Source organism: Chrysoperla carnea, chromosome 4, assembly GCF_905475395.1.
Source record: "Chrysoperla carnea chromosome 4, inChrCarn1.1, whole genome shotgun sequence".
Taxonomy (NCBI): Eukaryota; Metazoa; Arthropoda; class Insecta; order Neuroptera; family Chrysopidae; genus Chrysoperla; species Chrysoperla carnea.
Genome location: NC_058340.1, coordinates 53,522,640 through 53,537,941, shown reverse-complemented (window position 1 = coordinate 53,537,941; position 15,302 = coordinate 53,522,640). Strand labels below are relative to the sequence as shown.

At 28.3% G+C, this 15,302-nt stretch overlaps 2 protein-coding genes across 3 annotated transcripts; both read right to left on the bottom strand.

Annotated features, from left to right (window-relative positions):
• Nucleotides 1-1,868: 1,868 nt before the first annotated feature.
• On the bottom strand, nt 1,869-5,487 carry LOC123298098 (BAG family molecular chaperone regulator 2). 2 transcript variants are annotated; one of them, XM_044880002.1, is made up of 3 exons: nt 5,116-5,487; nt 3,414-3,626; nt 1,869-2,812 (listed from the first exon to the last, which is right to left on the bottom strand). In XM_044880002.1, exons 1-3 carry the CDS (start codon nt 5,243-5,245, stop codon nt 2,472-2,474), a joined length of 684 nt encoding a protein of 227 aa, XP_044735937.1. In that variant the 5' UTR covers nt 5,246-5,487; the 3' UTR covers nt 1,869-2,471. The 2 variants fall into 2 exon arrangements, with proteins under 2 accessions (XP_044735937.1, XP_044735938.1); XM_044880003.1 differs by having other exon boundaries at nt 1,874-2,812; nt 5,194-5,482.
• A 4,433-nt stretch (nt 5,488-9,920) lies between these two features.
• Nucleotides 9,921-15,255, bottom strand: LOC123298780 (zinc finger protein OZF-like). The gene is made up of 4 exons (XM_044880877.1): nt 15,224-15,255; nt 14,041-14,885; nt 12,245-12,321; nt 9,921-10,628 (listed from the first exon to the last, which is right to left on the bottom strand). The coding sequence occupies exons 1-4, from the start codon at nt 15,253-15,255 to the stop codon at nt 9,921-9,923; spliced, it is 1,662 nt and encodes a 553-aa protein (XP_044736812.1).
• Between the last annotated feature and the right edge of the window lie 47 nt (nt 15,256-15,302).

The following is a 15,302-nucleotide window of genomic DNA, read 5'->3' as shown; positions in this document are numbered from 1 at the left end:
TGTTTCACAAAATTCTTTATTTAGAAAAGTTGAATTCATACATAAGTCTTGAGATTTTAGTCTTTATTGATTCTACGTTAAAAATAAGTTTATTTTGTTTGTATGAAATATTCAAATTTCTAAATAAAAGAAAATCTATCATTATATCAAATTATGATAAATCAATTGATTTAATTTTTTTAAAATTTGATTCATTAAATTGTCTCCGCACTGTAAAAACACCGCAATATTTCCTGAGTTACCAACATCTTCATTATCGATTTTGGAGTTTCAATTAATCAAGGTACAACTCTACCTCCTTCGATTTTATCATATTTTAAGCCAGATCTTGTGACCATTTTTAAATTTATATTTGTAAGAAATATCGATTTAGAAAGTATACCAATTAGTTATTCCGTAAAAATCGTTCACAATTTTCACTAGGCCACATGAACAGCTAAATTTTCAGGCTAATTTGGATGAAATTTTACTTTTAAGGATAATTTTAAATAGTCCGCGAAAAATTAAAAAAATTTTATTTTCGTGAAATTAATTAACTAATATTATTTTGAAAGATTATTCTTGGTTACGCTCGTACTTTTAGGAAGAAAGGAATACAAAGTGGTAAACACTTTTCGATATTTTGCTAGGGAAAATAGTATATTACACGCTTTTAAATTGTTTTTACGAGCATCCGCCACCCAGTGACCGGATGAGTGATTCATACCCGTAAATACTTTAATTAAAAGAAAATTTTTTTGTTTTATATTCGCTTAATTAACGTTGTAATCATTTTATCTTAAACTCTCTTTCAAATGTCGCTGAGGTAACTTTTTATCTTTATATCTTGGTTAATTATTGTGTTTTATTCTTGAATATTTTAATGTAAATGATTTTTCGATAACTTCAACATTACACTCGTTTATTTTATCGTTAAATGAGTCGATTACAAAAATAGGAGTTTCATTTTTTATGAAGTCCCGAAAATAAGAGCGATTAAAATACTAGGTGGTTTCGTACATCTGTATATACCGTTATGATGAATGCGATAGTGTTAACACTACCGTTCCTTACAGGAGAATGGTTAATTAATAAGAATTAATCATACAATGAGGATTAGTCAAAGAAAAAGTCTTATTTAATGCTACTTTAATTGTACTTGAAACGATAGCTAAACGAGGTTAATAATGAAAATATTGATATACTTACAATTTTGAATGAATTTAGAAGCATTTCTTATTGGTTCATTTTGACGCGAGTTGTAGCGCTTTATATCTGCTAAACAATTGCATTGCGGTATTTTTAATTTAATACTTTAATTTCGATAAAATATCAGTTTCACGCAATTCACCGTGTAACAACCTTGGAAGTAATAAACATTAACAAACTATCTTATAAGTATGATTTTATATTCAATGTAAAAACAACATTTGCTACGGACTAGGAAAGTTTTGACGCCACGAATTTCATTCATTTATTATTATAGGCTTTATATTTTAAAAGAGTAAAATCTTTTTATACAGCCAAATTTTAACAAAATAAATTTTCTTTTAAGACAAAAATAATTAACAGGATTTTTGAAGTATTTTAATTGTTAACAATACATTTTAAGTATAAATTTTTACATTTTTCAACAGTATTTAAAATATAAACCCTATAATAAATGCTGTCAAAAAAATATCGATAAATTTGATAACTTGTTTCTGCTTAAGTTTTTGTTTCCGAGAAATATCTCCATGATGCTCGTATTTAATCAAAGCTGATTGTGTTCTGTCAAATGAGTCGTCAAAATAAAAATGGATTTTTAAACGATAGTAGAATTATTGAACAAAATCTCTTTTTGAAAAAAATGGAAAGATCGCATGTAAGTTTTATAACAAAACTATTTTTATTTTTTCATAATAATTTCAAAGTAACATACAGTTTTAAATAACTTTCAAAAGAAAAACGAAGACGCCCGAAGAAAAATTGTTCGTTAAACATCGTGTGACGTAATAATTTTAATTATGAATGTATATATTTATACATATATTTTGTATTTTAACATTACGAAATAGCACAATATGATCGTGGCGTAGCGTCACACTTTCCTCGATTTTTATTATTTTCTGGCATAACATTCTAGATACCTAAATATATTCTTGACTTACTTAGTATCCAAGACCATAACTTAGATTATAACAAAAAAAAATTAATAGCGATCGTGATACTTATTAATATAATAAATTTATTAACAATGAAATAAAAAAAAATCGATTACAGGCTGTATGCAATAACTTAGAATTTCTTTCAAAACAAAAGTACGCTAAATTATACTTTATCATTGAATGAATTATATAAAAAATTAATTACGATTTATATTGTGATGATTATTTATAGTTATCGCTATAATCCATATGTAAAAAAAAAAGAATTCCACTTTAATTCATAAGCGATAGATTTTCAATAGGATAATTTAATTCAGAATTAATATCGAAATCTTAGAAATAAATTCACATCAGATTTAATTTATCCATATAACTAAGTAATCCTTGTAATCGTTTTTTAATTCGTTTTTGATCATCCACAGTACAACCAAGTAATGCAGTTTCAAAATTTTTATCTGTTACACCTTCAACAATATGTTCAGAACAAGCGTTCATAAAAGCTAAGCATCGTGCTTTAGTTCCAGACGGATCAATTCGTAGACTTACTATTAATGTATCAATTAAATGATTTACTTGAAATAATGCTTCTTCTTGATTCACATCTCTGTTGGTTGTCACCGATACTACCACTGTTTGACATCGTGTAGAAATTCGATCAGCATATCGTTGGATATCATCTTGTTCATCTAAAAATATAAAATCGTGTGTAATTATAAGATAAAATTTAAAAAAAACTTTCGAAAAAGATTCATCGTACATCCTCTTTTATAAATGATAGATGATCGTAACGATAATCTTGCATTGGAGAAAGAAATAAGTTTGTTTCTAGAACTTTGCAAGATTCTGGACTATTAATAGTTTAATAACACAAATCGCATATAATAAGATGGTACATATAATGATTCTAGTCGATATTTTATATTAAATAATAGCTGTACCCCTGTACAACCCCGCCACGATTCGTCGTGGCACATTATGGTTGCATGGTTGAAAAATGAGGAACAAAACAAAGCATACGTTAACATTATCATTAAAGTACGTAGTTTGTGATTTTCATCATTTAAAATGAAAAATGAATGTCCCATATTTGGGATAAAAGTTATCAAGTGATGTAAAAATGAACTAAGTAGCTGGTTATCATAAAGTTAAATCAGTAGGGGTCACCTCAGTTTTTTGGAGTCGTGAATAGTCATTGAATAATTCCAATCGCTCTGTTTAAAATACTTTTTCTAAACTAGATTTTACTTTTCCAAACAAATTACAATTATAAAAATTAAAAATACTTACTTTCAGTCAAGTCTTGTAATAAATCAGAATTTCGTAGTGTATCTAATGTTGATAACAGCGTATCTTTTTCCTCCTCCAAATGACAAGCATCTTTTCTGAGACGCTCTACATGTGATTCTAATTGGTCCAATAATCGAACTAATCGATCTTTTGCTTTCATATCTAAATCTTCACAATGACTTTCATCGATTTGTGGCAATGAAGACAATCGTCCTAAAAATATCAAAACAAAAAAAAAATTTACTACATAGACAAATAGTTATTTTATATCGTTATAAGAGAGAGAGTTGAAAGTAAAAACTATTAATAACTTTAATATCTGTGTCAAATTATTTTTGGTTTGTAATTAAGCCCATAGATTATCGATTAAGGAAATGCATTTGTGTATTTTTAGATCTGAAAAAATGAAAGCCGCTTGAGAGACGAAAATAAAAAATTTAATTCATGAAACCCCGAAGCGTGTTCTCCTTTTCTTTCTTTATTTTTTGAACAATTGAAGAACTATAATTTTGCGTTTAATCGTATTGTATTATTTGATACTCTAATGCAGCCTCATAACCACATTTCGAACTAATTACGAGTTGTTGTAGGCCATGTAATCACTTACGAGAGCTAATTTAAAAAAAAATTAAATATCTAGTCTAAATGCCTATGAAAACAAGCGTTTCAGCAACCTACAGTGAGTGAACTTTTTTCCCTAAAAACCTAGAAAGAATTTAATGTCCGCGTAAGAAGTATCGCCTTTGACCTTGATAACTTTTATTTGAAGCTTTTTTCTCGATATTTAAAAAAACACCTAAGTAGAGCTTAATTTTCTTTTCAACGTAAACTTTCCAATGTATACTTTGGGGGGGGGGGGGGCTGTTATGTGTAAGTTTTATAAAATTAAACAACAACAAAGTGAAAATAGAGGATGTATTAAATTAACTTTTATTCGAATATTAAAAAAAACAAAAACAACAGTCCAATTCTACTAAAATCGATTAGTGTACTTCTGTAATGGTATAAATCAAATTTCGAATTCATTAACTTTTAATAATCTCGGCGAAAGTTTCTAGTTAGCTTTACTCCTTCGATATCGTCGCGATTAGTGACTAGCACAAGGCTCAAATTCATGGAATGTACCAAATCAAGTGTGAAATGGAAGATTTATTACATTTGCATGATTGAAATTCTCAAGACATTTAATAGTTGTTCAAATAGCGCCAATTAGAGGACGTTTTGCGTCCTTACGTTTGTAAAGTAGTTTTTAATAGAAAAATCGAATAGACACTAAAATTTATTTCTAAATTAAATAAACCATGCATAACAATTTAACAGGCCAATTATGTAATATTGGATAAATGTTTACCATAAATAGATATCGAATATTGAATAATTTTTCATGGAAAATTTAAATATCGAATTAAAATATTGTAAAATTATAGTACGTTTATCAGCCTATTAAATATGTGTTAATTGTTAATAAAAAGCTGAAAACTACGAGTAACAGAAATCGTGAATTAAAAATTTAATAAAAGCGGCTTCAATTAATTTTAATAGATGATTCGAATCAACAAAACTAACTGATTTTAGTCTTGGAATTAATTTGAACTATCACACTCATTTAAAAAAATAAAATTAAAATCAGTAAAACAGATGTGAAATAAAATTTTAAAAAAGATAAAGAAAAATAACACAAATACACGATAATTGTCACTACCAGGAGTATTATTTTCCTGTAATGAAAGTTGTCCAATTTGATTATTGATATTGTTGTTGAGACCAAAACAAAACATACCACCACCGCTTAAAGTACTTGGTCCCGGATCATAGGTTGGTTCGACCTCCATAGTATTCCAGTTATCCGTGAAGGGCAACGGTATTGTCGGTGGATTAGCCAGTTTGTATTCACTATTTTTATCTATGCCATACACAATATTTAATTTAGAAAATAGATTGTTTATTTATTTTTTTTAAATATCAAATACTTGTTCACTGTGAACTGCGTGGTCACTCAACTGACAGGCAAGTTTTGCCGATACGGTGTTATGTCAACTACTGCTAAAACATGTATGAAGCTAGGTACAGTTTTATTTTCTAGTGTTTTCTATACGTTTTTCTAACACATTCTAGATGTTCTAGAGTAATCTTGAATGTTCCTAGCGTGTATAAATACGGCCCCATGCCTCCCAAATACAATTTATTTATCAGTAAATCGTTACGAATTATTTAACTAAATAATGTTTACTTCCATCATATGTACTCTTCTTTGATTACAAATTCAAATAAATAAATATTAATCAAATGTTATTTTGAAATGCAAATTATCATTTATTTTAATTTAATGGAAATAATCGTAAAGAAAATTTGCTCAATTTTTTTGCGATTGATTAAAACGATTTTGTGATGATTTTAAAACGAAAAAAATCATTCCTTAAGAATCAGAGAGTTTAGACTTAAAAAGCATCGACATAATTATATAATATGGACCGGACCGCACACTGTTTTTGTGTACAGAATGTACGAGAAATATGAGCCAAACATTTCCAAAAGAATCCTTTGTCGGAATCGAAGGGTGAAATAATTCACTATTCTCTCTATTACTTCAGCTAGAGCACAGCAAATGATTTCTGGGGGTAAGTGTGTAAAAGTATAGTTAATGTAAGCGAAGAGCTATGTAAGCAAAAAGGAGAAATAGTACACAGGTACACAAATGACAATAAACCGAATTAAAATCGGCTAGTTCACTTGCCTGTTAATCATACTAATCCAATCTATATAATATTCTATAATTCTAAATGGAAACTTCAAAGAATATCGGTGCATTTCTAGCCAGACTTATTCAAAGTCCCTAGATGTGTTGAACAGAGAAAGATAGTAAGGTCATTACAGGCCGCCATTTTGAATTCAAACAGAAAAATCTATTGACATGATGTATCTTCATAGATATAATACAAGTCGTTACAAAACGGTTGATCGCAGTAGAGAAAGAACAGATAAAGTAGACAAGTATAGCTGAAGAGAGAAGGATAAAGTAGGCCCGTATAGCTGTCTTGTCCCTATAATACGCCTACAATTTATTTTTATACTGCCTCTATCTACCTCTCTCACTGCGGCTAAGAATTCACTTATTGCGTTTCCAATGTCTATGCAGCTCTGTGGTATTACCTCTATGAGTATCTTGTACTTAGTCTTACCATAGACTTCTGCTTCAACTCACGGCTAGAACAATCACCATGTTTAGGTTTAATAGCATGAAAAAACCTCTCTCTATCCAATACTTTGTCTACGGACCTTGATACCATCTTTCATTGTTTTCAATGCCATACAATTATATATTATTCGAAAAATAGATGAAATACATGTTACCAGCCTTTATCAGGGACCGCTTAATTATTTATATATTTTTTCACTATTGTTTTATTTCATCACTTGCTATTCGAATATTCGAGAACATTTACGAATCTAAGTTTTCACACTGACGGTATAAAGAAGAACTGATTCAATTCGACCAGTGCTGGTTGCTTATATACCCGTAACAAAAAGTAGTTGGGATTAATTCGACCAATCAGAGTCTAAAATTGATGGGATATTCTAGAAGAAATCCTCTAATCTAAATTCATGCAAATAAGTATTGGTACATGAAACGTCTAAAAAAATTCTGGAATATTCGGAATTCGGAAATTCTAGAAGGTTCGATAAACTCCCGAATATTCTAGAATCAAGTAGAGATATATCATTAAATCACCAAACTACCCAGAAACTTTGAATTCATTACGAAATTCTATGACGAAGGAATATTGCAATCTAACGTTAACGATTATAACACTTTTCTAATTGTCGTTTTTATTTTTAAAAATTTCTCAAGTATTATGAAAAATTAAATTTTTATAATAGGCAAAGTTGTAGGAGATAAATTTTCCTATAAATTATCACTAGATTGCGCTAAGGAACTTTTTGTCTTAGAAGTTCGTTGAAAATCATAGTTTCCGAAAACGCTTTATTTAAGAAAGTTAGATAGAGAGTAAAATGGGTCACCCTATATTTTAAACGTCCATTATCAAAGAAAAAATAGATACTAACATTAATTAATGATAAAAATAATAGACTTACCTGTATAATACTCAAAATAATCCATATTTGCTACAACTTATTCACAGTTGATTAATCTTTTTAATTTACTAAAAAGTTTTGTTTGTACTATTTGGTCTAAATACTACATTAAAAATTTTTACGTACTTTTAATTTTTAACTAATGTTTTTTAAATTTTAGTAAAGGAGTGTTTGTTTTCAATAATTGAACATCGGACTTACCTTTTTAGGAAATTTTACTTACCTCACCTTTTAAGATTACAGCTTCACACGTGTTTAACTAACTCATTTTTTTGTGTGTGGGTTGCTTAATTTTAATTTATCTATTCATAATAATCAAATATTTTTAATAGTTGTTATCTGGACTATCTTTACAAATGATCAATCGCATATTCTCATCATTAAAACTATTTCATTAATATAAATATCCTGATTGCATATTGTTGTAGTTTATTTCCTGTGTTGTTTTTTTTCCCAAAGCTATAACCTTATGACCCATATCAAACAGTCAATTTATTATTTAACAGTAACAAAATATAATTCACGCAAAAACTATAAATGACTTTTATTTTTCAAAAAAGAAATCGTTATTGATACTCGTTTAGAGTAGTCGATTGGTCGCACCCAACAGCGACGCCGCGGAGGAGCAGAGATAGATAACTGCCTCCCTCCTAAAGACTCAAAAAAATTTAGCTATATATAATTCTCCTCCAACAATTCGAATTTCGTAAATCTGTTAGTTTATAATTTTTTTAAAAATAATTTTTTATTCTACATTTTACAACTTTAAGTAAATCAAATTAGACTATTTTAAACCAAACTGGAATAATAAAATTTCTAAGGGAGAGACGGAGACTTCAAATAAGACGTTAACAATATACGTCATTTTTAGCCAACAAAATATTTTTGTATGATGAAATACTAATAAAATACTGCATTTTTTCAACAATCGTTTACTTTTTAAAATATAAAGTGTTGTAAAACCACTTGTTTTTGCGGTTTAATAGAAATCTGAGTAGCTCAAGCTGTCGTTTTCTGTAACAACCAATGTCCATTTATAACAGATTATTTTTGTATGAGTTTAATTTCAAAACATAACATGTCTCAGTCATGTTTCATATTATTATCTTTTTAAAATACACGGTGGAATTTTAATCACTATAATTATCTGGATTATGCTCTTGAGTTTCGTCTTATCGAATTCTAATATAATGTGGGTACAGAAACCTCAATCGAATTTAATTATTAATTTATCGCTTGCATGTCCTTGTAAATATTGATTTTAGAATCAAGTGTAAAAAACTTATTCATAATAAAATATAGTTCAATTTTGTTCAAGCTAATGTCATAAACCCCTTTTGTAACGACAGGATATGTTAGAAAATTTAATTACAGTACGTTGTAGTGTAGATAAATATAATAAATTTATGAGAGGTAATTAGGCATACTCCAAACAAACTAATTGCAGTTACCAAGCACTATAAGCCATTGGATCCTAAAGACCCCATATATCCATTATATATTTTTTCTTACATGTCGCATCTGTTAATTTATTTTATCTTTTGAGAAAAGTTATTTATGTAGGAGTGGAAAAGAAAATGTAAATCAAAGTTTGACGCTTGACGCTCACACTCAGCATCGAGCGTCCGCATAAAAACACAGCTCTTTTAGACCTTAGTAGACACTAGCGTCAAATTTGATTTCATGGTATAATTTCGATCAAAGTGCAATCTGGATAAAAAGCAGCGTCAAAACTAAGCGTTAAACTGTATTGTCAAGCGTCAAATTGACTTATCGACCTATGTTATTCAATAACCTATTTCGATCAACAACAACAAATAGTTATATAAACAATTATTTAATAATATCTAACAAGCGCAACTGTCTGCCCGAAGTATTTTAAACTTGATAATTTCGATTGTAATTCAGTTCGGTATAACATTTTTAACGTCAAGTAAATGATACCAGCGTTAATTAATTGAAGCTCAAATATTTTCAAATATTTTCAGCTTTATCATTGCTTTTCATCTAGATGGCATTCTGATCGAAATTATATCATGTGATCTTTGATGCCAGAAGCTAGCGTCAAGCGTCACCATGAAAGCGCACCTTTAGAAACGATTCTTGTACTAGTTATGCTTATTATGACATGATCGATTTATTTTAAACAGTATGAAGCGCCATGAAGAAAAGTTTAAATTTATCATTTCACAACTAATGGTATTGAAGTACAATTAATATTCCCTTGATTACAGTTTACATTGATTGATTAATTTTAATATAATAATATATTCTCAGATGTAATCTTATTATTACGTGTATATTATTCATTAATATGTTTTTAATTATGCAAAAGACTTTTTCTTTGAAACTAATATTGATTAGCATAAATTTAAACCAAACAATTAAAATTATTCCTAAATAATTCCCATTCTAGTTATTCAAATTTCCATAAGAAAATTCATTAGAACATCTTTTAAAATCCAAATTAGAGTTTCGACTGCAACTTTTCATATGAATACTAAGAACACCTTTTGCAACAAAACTTTTATGACATAAATTACAAATATATGGCCGTTGTCCGGTATGATATCGTTCATGTATAACAAGTGTTGAACGTTGCGAAAAACATTTACCACAAATATCACACACATACGGTTTTTCACCGCTATGCACACGTAAATGTAACGTTAAATTACATTTTTTGGCAAAACCTTTGCTACATACATCACAAGTATATGGTTTGTAACCAGTATGTATCCGCCGATGTAGTTTTAATTTTTCTTTACTTGATAATTGTTTCCCGCAAATATCACATACCACAGCATTTTGACCAGTATGACCACGCATATGAAACCTTAGACTGTTAGCATGTGCAAAGCGTTTAAAACATATAGAACATTCATTGACAACTGGTTCCATTAGATATGAATCATTTTCGCTATCTACTATTTCTTTCTTGATGTCGACATTATCGTGGCTGTCATTAACTTCCAAGTTGAATTTTTTCGCTTTTTTTGGATTATTTCTTTTACGTCTTGATTTGGTTTTTGTGTTTTGGGATAGCTGATTCTGTGATTTATTACCATGCGTTCCTGGTAATTCTAGAATGGTCACAATAGGTTCAAAATCAACAGGTTCCTGTTTAATACGTATATTCTGGTAGTTTCCGTACATATTTCTGAAATAAGAATATTTCCATGAATTACTAAATTTGATTGTTTATACATTTAACTTTATTGTTTGCTTAGGACTCAGTTGTTGATGAAGTGCAATTTTATGTGAAAATAGTTAATATCGGTACACAAATTTGATTTCGAAAAATACTAGAATACGCACCTTTATAAAAAAAATATTAATTTGAAAAGTTTTAATTTAGGAAATAAAATAATTAATATTTTTAGAAAGTAGTAAAACTAAAGATTTTTTTAAATATTATTTTGTAACAAAAAAATTAAAGATTTCGGAGGTCTTCGAAGTGAAAAAATTATCAACTATGTATGAGAATATCGATTGATCATTGTAGTCAGGAATTTAATTCAGGAATTATAAAAAATATAGGTGTATCTAAATAATAATAAAGTACCGATTCACACATTCTGTTTTAAAACACACGACTTGGCAATCAAAAAAAAGGAAATACAGGAATGCAAAATAGTGAAATTATTAAAATTGTGATCGTGCGTTTGAAAACTGGACATGAGCACCGGTACTCAAACTTGATTCGTTTCAATATTTCTTTTATTTATTAAGTGTTTAATATTTTACATTTACACTGGTATTATATAATAAATTTAGTTACTGAAATAAATACCACGATACTCGAAATAAAATTCTATATTAAGAAATTTTATTTAAAAAAAGTAATTAAGCAGACTTACATTTCGCTAAATATCGATATTTCGATTTTAACGCAATCATCGCCAGTAGCTAAATTTAGGCATATAACATTACAAACATTCTTTACAAAGTTAAAAATAAATATATGTAAAACATTATCAAAAATTACAATATACACTTACAAAAATACAAAATTATCAGAAGATCGCCAAATAATCGTATTTTTATTTTTGTGTTACTGTGATTTTCGGAAATGTTTTACATAGCTATTTCTAACTTAATGTTATATGAATAAATTTAGCTACTGACGATGATTGCGTTACAATCGAAATATCGATATTTAGCGAAATGTAAGTCTAAATAATAAATTAATTATATTTTATATCTATTAAAATCGTGAATAAATAAATTTTAAAAGATAGGTAAAAACCGCTTGACCTGTATCAAACTGTTATTTTATTTTCAAGCATTCTTAACTTTCTTCACATTATATTTTAAGTTCCAGAATTTGTGAATTATAAAAATCGATTTCGCGATTTTCACACTAGTTTGTTTTCTTTGAAACAAAAATCTTCAGTTATGTGATTGGTCACAGCTCACTAAATAAACTGGTAAATTAAAATTGGACTTACCTTTTTAGGACTTTTTACTTACCTTATTTTTTAGATTCAAACTTCGCACGTTTTACTTACTATTTGTTTGTATAGTTTGCTTATTTTTAATTACTCATTACCTCGACTACTTTACCTTCTATAAGCATGAAAAATCTTATATTCTCATGATTTGTTTAATAATACAAGAATATCCCGATAAAATATGGGATTTGTTTAACAGACACAGCGTATGTCTATGATCAATAGCATAATTATTGGCTCTTAATCTCTACTCATCTATCAACGAAGTATCTGAATACTTACGATATCATTCTGTATCATACGTTCTACGTTTGCCGGTGGTAAGCATTCTACAAACACCGAATTTGCTTTTATATTAACTGAATAAATAATTCAGATTGATGTTTAGAAATAGGAGACAAGAATCTTGATAAATTTTTTTACATCGGCTTTGTGCAGGATCCTTTACACGAAAGATTTATTTATTATTAACAACATATGCTAACAGACATCCAGACTGTAAAGTACCATTTTTAATTGTTCAAATTTATAATTATAAATACAAAATTTAATTACTTATACTTACCTTTAATATATTTTTTCAATGTATAAATGAGTGTAACGATACAATAATAGAATAGCGATATTTATTTTTACTATAAAAATATTCTAATTTAGATAAATTAATTATCATTTTAGTATAATACGATATTAAACAAACGTTCGTTATTGAACAAACTATTAAAGGCTAAAAACTAATTCATAAATGCAATTTAAATAACTTCATTTTTGTTGAATATTGTCATTCACCAATTTATGGGAGTACCAAATGATTGTAAATATTCTGTTACTTTAGTTATCGAATATAAGAAATTATTTTTTTCAGGAGAATGAAATTCTAGTTTCATTCACATGTTAATGTGAGGCATATCAAATCGTAGTAATTCGTCGATTCAAAAACACGGCAGCAGATCTATTTAACACAATATAAAACACAATCCTAATAAACGAGCATTGAATACAATCAATGTCCGCTGACATTAATTTGCATTTAACTTGATGATTTCTATCTATTTATCTTTAGTTAGTATCGAAAGTAATAAAAGTAATAAATACCATAAAAATCGTTTTTGCTTAAATTGGTTAAGTCAACAAAAATTTTTCACGATTTATATTTTCATAAATAACAATTCATTTAAAAAATGCTAAATGTCATGGATCATTTACAGTAAAAAGTTCTGAGATCTTATTTAAGGTCAAGTATATCATTCTTATTATCTTTCAAGTGGTAATTGTGGGTCTGCAAGTACCTTAAACTTTTAATATTATATGTGGCGAAAAAGTGAAACTTTAACTCAATGGCTCTTATTTAGAAATTTGTTATTTCGAAATATGGAAAGTACAGTAAATAGATCCTTATAAAGAATTAGAGACTTAGCAAGGATACTCCCATGTCCCGGAAAAGCATTATATTTTAAAATAAAATATTAGTCCAATAAAATGAAGATTTAAACTACCCTCAAAACGGAACCATTTTTGAAGATAAGGTCGTTTTGGCATAAAGAAGTATACATAGTTAAAAAATATTGAATTCTATTAAGCGGGTAGAAAAACATTAAAAACTACCTCCAAAATAACTTTTTTGAAAATATTTCGAAAATATACGAAAATATGGAAAAAAATTTCTATTGCAAATGCGTCAAAAATGATTAGAAATGATTTTATAGAAAATTTTGATATCTACATTTTTTATTTTAAACTTTTTTTCCATGTCTTCGTATTCTAGATATATTCAAAAAAGTGATTTTGGTGGTATTCAATGTTTTTCTACCCCCTTAAAAGAATCCAATAATTTTTAATTATGTATGCTTCAAATTAATGTCAAGACGAATTTATATTCAAAAATGCATGCTTCCGTTTTGATAATAGTTTAAATATTTTATTGGACTATATTGTTTAAAGACAAAATCAAGAAAAAATAATTTTAAAAGTAATTACTTATTTTGCTAAAGTTGCTCACTATTTAGTCAAACAATGTGTTTTATTCAAATGCAATGAAAGTCGATGTTTACTAATAAAAGCTTCAGTACATAACGTACAGGCAAAAGGGCGTTCTCCAGTATGCGATCGCATATGAATTTTCATTGAACTCCGTTGCGTAAATCCTTTACCACAATCCGAGCACACAAATGGTCGCTCTTTCGTATGTGTTCGTAAATGTTCCGTTAAATATTCTTTCAATCGAAAACGTTTCTCACAATATGTACACGCATATGGTTTTTCTCCAGTATGTGTATACATATGATACTTTAATCGTTCTGCATATTTAAATATCTGTCCACATTGATCGCAAGAAAATCCTTCATGCGATCGAACATGTCTACAATAATCGGTTCGTGATGTACATGTTTTTCCACACACTTCACATGTTAAAACCTCTGCCACATAATTTGGATCGTGTGTACGTGAATGTCGTAAGAGATTATCTTTTGTAAGAAATGATTTTGTGCATTTTCCACATTGATATCGTATAAAATTATGTTTTGCATCTACATGATGTTTTAATTGATATTTACTTTTGAATGTTTGATCACATTGATCACAATTATGTGTGATACCCTTATGTTGTTTTTCATGTTCATCAAGATATTGTTTACTTGTGAATTCTCTAAGACACGTGCTACAAATAAACTTTTCACGATTTTTATCGTGAATACGTTTATGTATATTCAGTTGACTAATTCGTTTGTATGTTTTGTTGCATACATCACATTTATGTGGTCTATCAGTTGTATGACATAGCATATGTGACATTAATTGAGTTTTTGTTGAGAATGATTTCGGACAATATTCACAATTATTGATATGATCCTCAGGTGGTGTAAATTCGTCACATTCTTCTTGTTTTATTTGTACTTCTATATCTTCTTCTTTGATTAAAATTCTGAAATAAGGGATATACCATAAAAATTAGTTCCTTTATCATTGTGTTTTTATATCATAATTTTAAACATTGATGCTTCTGAAACGTAAGAGTTTTGAATCGTACAGAAAACGATTGAAAATATTAACTAACCGTACAGATCGATACTTAAGATAAAATTTTTTTATGTTATACACTCACTATCCCCATATTCATTAAATACGTATAACAATATATTTCCCCAAGTATTCACGATGTCACGAACATTAACAACATTCAAATTTTTGCCCAATAATTGCTCAAAAGTAAATATACATTTGAAACGTTCGAAATGATATCGTGAATATTCGGGAACGCACGATGGTGCCTCCGGCAAGCATCTGGTAGACATCTAATAGGCTATGAGTAAAATTACAACCGATCAGTGACATTTCTGGG

Excerpts from the sequence above, each read along its gene's own strand:
- LOC123298780 (XM_044880877.1), bottom strand. The coding sequence starts at position 15,255 with ATGTCTACCAGATGCTTGCCGGAGGCACCATC. Across the intron at positions 14,886-15,223 it reads TGCTTGCCGGAGGCACCATC|AATTTTAATCAAAGAAGAAG; the intron begins GTGCGTTCCCGA and ends CCCTTATTTCAG. Across the intron at positions 10,629-12,244 it reads GTATGATACAGAATGATATC|GAACCTGTTGATTTTGAACC; the intron begins GTAAGTATTCAG and ends CGTATTAAACAG.
- LOC123298098 (XM_044880002.1), bottom strand. The coding sequence starts at position 5,245 with ATGGAGGTCGAACCAACCTATGATCCGGGACCAAGTACTTTAAGCGGT. Across the intron at positions 3,627-5,115 it reads ACAGGAAAATAATACTCCTG|GACGATTGTCTTCATTGCCA; the intron begins GTAGTGACAATT and ends TGATATTTTTAG. Across the intron at positions 2,813-3,413 it reads ATTACAAGACTTGACTGAAA|ATGAACAAGATGATATCCAA; the intron begins GTAAGTATTTTT and ends TTATATTTTTAG.